At 33.6% G+C, this 9,763-nt stretch overlaps 2 protein-coding genes across 2 annotated transcripts; one reads left to right on the top strand and one right to left on the bottom strand.

Annotated features, from left to right (window-relative positions):
* Positions 1-247: 247 nt before the first annotated feature.
* On the bottom strand, positions 248-4,367 carry LOC125813075 (cytochrome c biogenesis protein CCS1, chloroplastic). The gene is made up of 8 exons (XM_049492564.1): positions 3,870-4,367; positions 2,789-3,008; positions 2,584-2,695; positions 1,876-2,148; positions 1,477-1,745; positions 948-1,104; positions 771-854; positions 248-683 (listed from the first exon to the last, which is right to left on the bottom strand). The coding sequence occupies exons 1-8, from the start codon at positions 4,267-4,269 to the stop codon at positions 525-527; spliced, it is 1,674 nt and encodes a 557-aa protein (XP_049348521.1). The 5' UTR covers positions 4,270-4,367; the 3' UTR covers positions 248-524.
* A 3,476-nt stretch (positions 4,368-7,843) lies between these two features.
* LOC125813076 (uncharacterized) lies at positions 7,844-8,857 on the top strand. The gene is made up of 2 exons (XM_049492566.1): positions 7,844-8,155; positions 8,315-8,857. The coding sequence occupies exons 1-2, from the start codon at positions 7,865-7,867 to the stop codon at positions 8,657-8,659; spliced, it is 636 nt and encodes a 211-aa protein (XP_049348523.1). The 5' UTR covers positions 7,844-7,864; the 3' UTR covers positions 8,660-8,857.
* The last annotated feature ends 906 nt before the right edge of the window (positions 8,858-9,763 follow it).

The raw sequence follows: 9,763 nt of genomic DNA, 5'->3' as shown, positions 1-9,763 counted from the left end.
CGAAATAGACACAGCTGCTTCTGCAGCCCAATTGACTTGCATTAACGAAGCGGGATCCACCTTTTGGGAATATGAGTCGAAGCAATAACAAAAATATTTCTAATAGAACCTTTCACAATCCCTAGAGAGATGGTTCACTAATAAACCGAGGGACAAGTTTCAAGGATCAACGAGCTCACTTGGGTTGGGCTTATAAGCAGTTTTAAATGGGCTCAAAATATAATCGAGTATAAATGTCAAGAAATAGACAATTGACGTTTCTGTATTTAAAGTTTTTTAAAAAAAAAATCATTCTATCATATACAGCTCCTTTTTTATATCCCAACAGAAAATTTTGAGGAAATACAAACTTATCTATACATCTGTGAAAATACCCCCAACAAAAGCAAAGGACTACTTTACATGGGTCAAGAATCTGTATCAATGGTTTGATATCTGCATTTCTGATATCTCATTTTGAACGAACGCCTAGTTGTACCATATCAGCTAATTACACATCAAGTTCCCTTTGTACCAACTTCAACTTACAAGCCACTCAGAATATTAGGTTCTTCGGGAGAAGATGATTCAACTAATTCTGGGACTTGATCGAGCAGGCGATTCATTGTGTCAGGAAACTCTCCCTTGGCCCGGTTAGTCTTACCCCCAACAACCACTGATGTTCCATCTTGTAAGGCCCATAGCTTTCGAAAAAGTTACAATACACATAAAAACAATGAGATTTCCAAAATTTGGTAGCTCAAAGTTCATGGTTTGGCAAGAATATTTACCTGTGTATGAGATAAATAACTAATGCAAGTTGTAAGCATGAGAGCACCAAAACCAGCATATACAATAGGTACTCCTGGATCAGTCTGCTTCAAATCATGGTTCACGATTCACGAATAAGGGAAAACGCAAGCAAAATATGAAATAATTGTTGCTGAATGAGGATTCATCGCACTTACCTTTAAGTCAAGGCCACTACTCCCAATTGCATCTGCAATAACAATTTTTATTCCATCAATCTCAATTGGAAGATTTGAATTAGGCCGTCTGACTCCAGCAAATTTCCCTTCTTTATCATAAAGAATAACCGACTGCAAATCACGTGCAAGCATCGATCTGGATGTTGTGCCGATACAAGGACAAAAAAGAGAATCAGAGGAGTTGACATAATGGAGAACACTAAAGAAATAAGCTAGTCAGCAAGTTGAAGATTTCTATCTACTCTCAAAATTTTGTTATTCCAGTAGGCCATCAAGATTTGGACCTGACATCGAAAGCTTATGCTTCTATAGAGATTAACAAACAAACGTATGATATTTTTAACTTTCTGGCCCTTAGATTCATCACTATGTTCTTCTCCTGAATTTTGAAAAACACTAAAAACCACATTCCTGTAGTTTGATAAACAGGTGCACCTACTACACAATAGCCTAGAAACGTCGATGAGTCCAGCAATTATCTAGATAGTGTAGTAGTTAAAGAACATACATTCCCTTAACATTGGGTGAATTATCATCCGCTACTGGTAGGAATGTACCAAACAGCTTCTTGTCCCCACCGTTCAGTTGCAGTGGTGCCATAGCCAAATTAAACGGACCTTCATCATCCTTCAGTACTTGCAATGCAGAGATGCTCCAATCTGTCTGGTATATAGTGATTCCCCCATACCTTAAGGGATCATTGACACTTATAGTCTTCCTCATTACTTCCTTTCCATTAAGGTCAAATAGTGAAAGATCAGTATGGAACTGCGAGACCTACAACACATTAAAACGAGGGGAGAAGAAGGGAGTCCTCAGCAATTTGTAGTAAGGGAAACACATTTGTCTTTCATAATCTGATTTGCGTACCTCCTAACCAAATAAGAAAGGAACTGATTATGCGTACCTCTCCACTGTCATAGTAGTCCATGGAGAATCGATTGACGTGAATCTCCGTACTGAAAGCATCAGAAGGAGTGGATAGAAATCCAGATGGTGCAAGTACATCTCCAGCAACAAAATTTAAACCTTGTGGAACAGTCACAGCCCCTCTAAAGCTTCCAACTGCACTAAGAGTTCCTCCAGACATTATAAGCAGCAGGGATATATGTACACCAATTGGAGCAAATCTGCCTGCCAACCCTTTAAATGCATACAGAGCTGGCCCTTTTGAGAATACCTGAAGATACAGAGATTGTTAAAGGTTAATCCAAAAAGTCATATTTTTGAAGAAAGTAAGAAACTAAAAGATATTTGTGAACAAAGGCATTCAAGGACAAGATAAGTGAGTCGAGCAGATAAATGATTAAGAATATCACTACAGTTTCATGTTGGAGCAAATCAAAATCGTACATTCTCCATTCTGTTTATGGGATAACATGAAAAAAAATTAAAAATAGTAGGACTAACAGGAAGAAAAAAAAAAGCAAATGTACTCTGTCTTTAGGGCAATGCATACCAGTAAGATTTTGAGAAAAATCTCATCTCTCAGTGGGTAGAAATAAATATCTAGAGTCTCATTCCTACGACAGACCCTTAAATCTGGACGATTCAAAGCTAAACCAAGAAAGGAAACAAATCATGAAGAAAACTAGGAGAAATGTTATATTTATACCTCATATCCATCTCCCATCAGTATAACACCCAAGTCTTTAACTGATGCCCTAGGCAAAGTATCTGCATATTCTTGCTTACGAATTGTCTCTGCTGATTGTAAGAAAGACCATCTGCAGATTCGGTCAATTTCTTTTAACCCTAGTTTAGCTTAGAGAATCCAAGAAGAAAAAGAAAATAACATCTAGGTGGACTGAAAAGCAGACCTTCTTGCTACCTTCACAAGAGGAATCTGCGTTGTGTATGTGCAAGCCATCAAGGATGCTCCTAGAAGAGCCAATGTCCCCAGGAAAACTGGTGATGAGAACATATGATCAAAGCCAAGGGTGAGAACCCATCTCCAGGAGAAAAACCCCAAGGGAGGATGATCTTCAGGAAACTTTTGGAAGTAGTAATCTGGAGCCTCGCCTTGGTCAATGAAAGTTCCTTCAGAGGAACAAATAGAAATAAAACCAAGTTACCGCAAAATACTCATATTGAGCTGAACAAATAGTAAGAAGAAGTGATCAGGATGGTAGATTTAAGATGGAAAGAATAGTTTATAGTCAAATTTAACATTTGAATAAGAACACATATTGAACAATAACTTCACCATACGTTAACACAGACTTAATTCTCTGGTGTCATGCTAGTTTCCCGAGGAAAAAGCTCATAGTCATGCAAAGATGGAAGGTGGAGTTGGAATGTTTTTTCTTTATATGGAAAGTAAAATGGACTTGGAATCTCACAAGAACATGATATCTTTTGTGGAATCTCCAAATTGAAAGCTGTTAATTCATAACATGAATGTACCTATACTGCAGGTCTACAGCATCACTGCAACAGCTACCGCCCAAATCATTATGTCTAAAAAGTGCAAACCAAAAATCAAGAAATATCGAGAAAACTTAACTATGACGAAAGTTTATACATAGGAACCACACAAATGATTATACATATCCATCAACCATAAGAATGCAGTTGGATAAATTTTCTACAGAATCAACACCAGTAGCATCATAATCATTTGTGCCTCTACCATAATATGTATATCGCACATATGCACGAATTACACAACGTTCTCAATCAATTACGCCTCAATTCCAAACTAGCTGGGATTCGCAATATATAATCCTCCACACCTGTTTTGCTTTATTCGAGCGCATTTCATTCAATTTTGGTAAATAAGTTATTTTTTAAGACAAATAATTTTGGTAAATAAGTTATTTTTTAAGACAAATTAGTATTTCTCTAAATCTCAGAGTTATCTGTAAAGTGACATAAAGAAACATTTCAGCTGAAATTTACCTAAGGCCATTAAGGCAGCAACAGAAAACATCTCAGCAATAGCTAAAGGCAAATTGGACAAAATCCCCAAAACTTTTCTTGGCAATTTCGTCAAAAGTCCAAAACCAACAACACCATTCTTCGTCTCCTCCACCTTCCTTCCACCATTTCCTACAGACCCTTCTTCCGATTCAACAACTGGTGGCGCCACACCATCAGAACCTGGAACTGAAATCCGGCTCTTTTCCTTGCTGGGTTTGTTCCCTTTTACTGTATTGAGCTTACATGTAAGAGTAAAAGAAAAAGTACGGCCTTTGTTGCTGTAAACACCAAGAATTCGAGAATTGTGGATAAGGGGATAAGGTTTGAAATGTAAGGGATGAATTTGGTTTTGCACAAGTGACATTTTGAGAGCCTCCATAGATGTTGGAGTTTTTGGGGGTAAAAATTTGCAGAGGCAGGAGGTTTGCTTCAGTCCATGTATGGAGGTGTAACGAGCGGGTTCGTTCGTTTATCCATAAAGATGAAAGGTGTACAACTGTAATTAAAGTGGATTTTTCGCCTAAGGTGGTCCAAAATAAATAAGTGAAAATTGTGCAGCAAACCATTAAACGATAATTAATGTTATAGCCACTATTTAAATTTTTTTATCATTCACAGCTATAGTTTCTCCAAGTCTTGCTATTTGTTTAATTTATATAATTCGCATAAATTGTATGATTCGCCTAATTGTATAAATTAAAATTTTGTATAATTCGGTTTCTGATGGTATAAATTCATAATTTGTATATGTTTACCCTATCTATTTGTATACGATTTATGAAAAATTCACAATAAATTCCTAAATGTATAAATATAGAATTTGTATACACTTACCCTATTTGTATATTCACAAACGAATTACACAAACGGATAAGCGAAATATACAAACCACAGCTTCCATAGAAAACAGAACAATAGCTATGGGGCGCAATTATCGAAACTATAGATATAGAGCCTTATTATGTTTATTATGTTTTCTATTTCTGAAATTTTCTCAAATAAATAATTTCTTGAAATTATTTGCAAATCAAAGGTGATTTGATAATATTAGAGAAAAAAACCTAAAATAGTTCTTTATTTTTTATTTAAAACTCAAAGTCCTCATTATAATATTTGTGTACTTTTGATCCTCCCTCGTGTTTGCAATATGAATATGCATATTAATCTTATAAATATATAATCGATCAATTGGTGTGATACATATATTTCTATCCCATATAGCTATGTCAAACTAAATTGATATGATGAACCGTGAATACACGTCATTTATTTTGGTCATGAGTTACATATTATGTTTTATTAACCATATATGCTATTTGGAAATTATTAATTTGAATTTGCATTACTCCTTATTAGGGTATTGCCTTTTTTCAAGAATTTAAAAGCTCTAATTAATAGTGAGTCTACACAGGGCCGACTCAACAAGATTGGAGGACTAAAGTCAAACCTTAAAAGAGAGGCCCTAATATTTTGAGAAATATTTTGTTTCTTTAATCTCTTTAATAATTTTATTCTTGACTTCACTTGCCAATAAGTTTAATAATTCACTTTGTATATTATGTCCAAGGTAATGATTATGAATTTCGTCATGTTTATTCTTCAAATATGTTTTTGCATAGCTGGATCAAATTTATTAATCATTTCAATTAGGCTTTAAAAATTACCGTTACTTTCTTGATAGATCTTTCCATTTGTTCCCCTAAATGTTAAATTATTTTTCCAAAAAATTTTGATCACGTCAATAATTCTTGACAATACATTTTTCCATTGCACTTTATCTCTATCAATTTGTTCTGCACAACTTTATCAATTGTTTTTTAATGCAATCTCATTTCTAAATCAATACACGAGCTCATATTATTAATAATATGTTCATTCTTTACTTCATGGACTTTGAGCTTAACACTAAGATTTCTCCACTCATTACTACCTTCACTAACAAGTTTACTATTACAAATAATAGAAGTTGTGCTAAATAATTTACGACAAAAACAAAATTTTTTTTATCCAAATCTTTAAAGTAGATTAATCATTTTCTTTCATGCTTTTCTCCGTGTACCAATTTTTTGAATATAGTGTGTTGTAGAAAAATATCATACGTATTTATCTTGTGAAAAATTTATATCAGTCATTCTAAATGGTCCCTTTTCTACTAATAGATCTCTCAATTTTTTATCTACATTATTCCATTGACTTGGATCATATATATTTTTAGGGATGCAACTATTTAAATTATTTAGGAGTTCTTGATATCTGGAACAATGTCACATTTTCACCAACTTCTTCTAGATTTTATTCTTGGATATCAATTCTATTGGTGACTTTTTCATTTGAAGAACATCCTCCAATATTTTTTTATTCGAAATATTTATTATTTGTTAAATATCTATCAATGGCTCTTTTTTAAGATTTATTTAATTCTTCAAGTTTTCTCTCTTTTTGCAAAATCGGAATCATGTTTTCTAGTTGACATATTAAAATTGAATAAATTTTAATAATAATTAAAACAATTTACATATACTTAAGAATATCAACGATAACAATTTTTCAAGAAAAATTATAAAATCTCTTACACGTTTTTTTTCCAAAAAATTAATATAATTTTTTTAATAATATGTATAAGTACTTTTTTATATAATGGGGGTCCCAAAATATATGGGCCTCAAGTGATGACTTTTGTGGCCTAGTGGTTAAGACGATCCTGTCTACACAAAACTTTCTATTACTATTAATGCAATTGTATACGACATGGATGATTACAATTAGCTATATATTATGAAAAATAACAGAACCAAATTAATACAACGATTTCTCCAAACAACCATGTCTAAAGAAGAAAAATTAACGAGTGAACTATTTATCTAGAACATATTTGATTTGAAGCTGTCGAAGTTTTCAAAAAAAGAACTACCATATTCGAAGCTCATGGATTGCTTCGAATTCCCATTCCGATTCCAGGGAAAAAAGAAGGAGTTGTCGACTTCAAGAAAAGATAACAAGTTTGGGGAATTCTTCAAAATTCTACACGAATTGGAATAGGAATAGGAATCGTATTGACGTTGAAGTTGTTGTAAATTGGATATATGTTGACGTAGTTGTGAATAGAACCATTGTTGACAAGACTCACATCTACACTTCTTTAAATTATACCACATGGTGAAATTATCAAGTTCTTCAAATAAATTTGCCATCGCCGTATAAACTCAATTTGCTTTTGTCAATTAGAAATATGTGTCTTGTAGGTACGTAATATATATAATGGTCTTAATTAGTAATATTTGAGTAGGATATGGATTTAACTAGAATTAACTTAATCGATTACTCCCTAATTAGGAAATTGATTAGTCGAGTCCTAATCCTATCCTGACATGGTTTATGACTTTCTGTGATTGCAAATTAAAAATTAAAAATATTCTTTTTTTTATCTTTTAGAAAGCCAGACAAACCCTTTGCTTGTCGGAAAAGAGTGAGGGATGAACGAAGATCGAGTGTCTATTTTTTTAATAATAAATAATAATTAGATTATTTTAGGTAATTTTTATTTTGACTCAATAAAATATTTTGTGTAATTTTTTCTTTTTAATATAATTTTCCGTTGGTCCAAATAATTGATTAACTCACTCTTAAAATCAAAGAAGAGTTTTGACCAAAATACATTTAATTATTACTTTCTCTCTTTAGATTGACATACTCATTATTAAATTTGTACAATGTATTTGAAATATGTCAAGGGTAAATTTGGAAAAAGAAATTAAACACTATTTTGATTTTGTAAAATTCTTAGAAACTAAAATATCAATTGTATTTTTTATGAAAGGAAATATTAATGATTAGTATTGAATATTAATACACATAAAATTCAAATCCTAGATCACATCTCATCTCGTTAATAAAATAACTAAAGCACAATTAATCAAACAAATGGGAATGGATTTAAAATTGTTGTAACGGCTAGTAAACCAAGTTCCCTGAGAATGGAAGCAGGGCAACAGCAACACCATTCATGGAAACTGAATGTTCATGCCAAGGCCAAGAACTTCAATTTCAAATTGGTAGCTTCCAATTTCTTACCCAATTCCAAGTGTTTCCCATTCTCTCTCAAATTCAAGTACTGCAGATTCTTCATCCATCTCAATTCTCAAACATTCATCTCTCCGAATCCCCAGAAACCTAAATCTTTCAAATCAAAACTCCATCGATTCCTTCAGAGACTCCGCCGACAACGTAAGAACAACAGAGTCACCAGTTCCAAACCAAAGAACAAGGTAACATGGAAAATTTTAGTCTTATGATTTGCAGCAAATTAAATATTAGGGGTTTCGGTTATCCGATAAATTGATTTAATTCCATGGGTAAGAGAAGCGTCTTTATTTGCTCAATCTAGCTCTAACTAATTAGAATTTTGACTGTCTTTTCTGATGCAGGCAACCATTTCTCAGAGTTCAGTGGTGTTAGGGAATCTACTCCTTTTCATTCAATCAATATATCAAGGGGATAAAGATGGAATCTTTATACTTGGTTCTATTGTTATTATTTGCTTTGCTTCCTTATTTAAAAAAATCATGGCAAGAAAAGCTTGGATTTTGTTGGTTTTCGTAACTGGTGCCCTAGTTTTTTTCTCGAATGTGATGCATCTCAGATTCAGAAGCCAGTTTGATCATCAGCACTATCTGTTCGGATTCTTTTGGAGGGCTTTCAAAAATATTGCCTCCTCTGCCTGTTTTTATATACTATCTCAGGTGCTTACTGCTATATCTAGACTAATATGACTTTTCTAGGGCCAAAGTCTATGTTGAATGTGCTATATCTGATTGTTCTGTTGGAAATTTCAGTGTCAAATTGTCCTCTTTATTAGTATACCTTTGTTGGAAATTTCAAACTCAAATTGTTCTTCTGTTGCTTCATTTGCTTTCTTTTCTATCTTGATATTTTTTCTGTCATATTTTGCTTGCAATCCTGCTTTGATTACCTTCGAGGATCTATTGGAGCCAACCTCTCTACCCTGCAAAGGTAGAGATTCTGTTGTTTGTGTTCTTTATAAAGTCAAGTTGTATGGTTTTACATAAATGTTACTCCTATATGAGACTATATATTGTAAAACACTGAAGCATATGGTGCAAAAAGTGCATAATGGAGACAAGGGGAACTGACTGATAGGGGGAACTGCTGCTAAATGAAGATAGGTGGAATGTGTGACAGGGGGAACATGTTTGTCTTCAAAGTGTTTGCTGAAATGATTGCATAGTTTGTCATCATCAAAAAGGGGAAAAATGTTATAACGTTGGAAAATCAATTTTGATGATTGACAAACTTGATGAAGGGACCTGGTACCTCCTCTAAAGCATTTTCGCCAAGTCAAATAGCATAACTGTAAAGTGTACTGTGTCTGCACAGTGCGGCAAAGTGGTATGGCAGTGTAGCAGCAGGACCTACCAATGAGAAGAGGTTAAGGTTTTTCCCTTTCTCCCTCTCTCATTGATAAGAAGACTTGAAAGAGCAAAACCAAAACTTTTGCAACAGTAAAAAATATTGCTGTTGTCTCAAAAGTATGGGCTGTCTCAGCTTCCACATCATGAAGACCTGAACTATAAGGGACCTGCTCTTATCTATCGAAGTTGTTCCTTTATTCCTTGTTCGGTCTTGGTTCTTGTGCTAAACATTATAAATCTACTCTTCTTTATGAAGCTTGTATAGGTATTGTTTCTTCTCCTTATCTTTTAGATTTGAGTTGTTGGCTAGAGTTAGCCGTGGTGTATTGTTGGAATCTATATCAACTAGAGTTAGTTGGTATAGTAAGAGAGCAATAGAGTAATTACACTAGAGTTTTGCAATAGAGTTGTTGCTAGGGGAAAGGGATTAAGAATTCAATTCCC

Source organism: Solanum verrucosum, unplaced genomic scaffold, assembly GCF_900185275.1.
Source record: "Solanum verrucosum unplaced genomic scaffold, falcon-dt-bn FXZP01000995.1, whole genome shotgun sequence".
NCBI lineage: Eukaryota > Viridiplantae > Streptophyta > Magnoliopsida > Solanales > Solanaceae > Solanum > Solanum verrucosum.
This window is presented reverse-complemented; position numbering and strand designations above follow the sequence as displayed.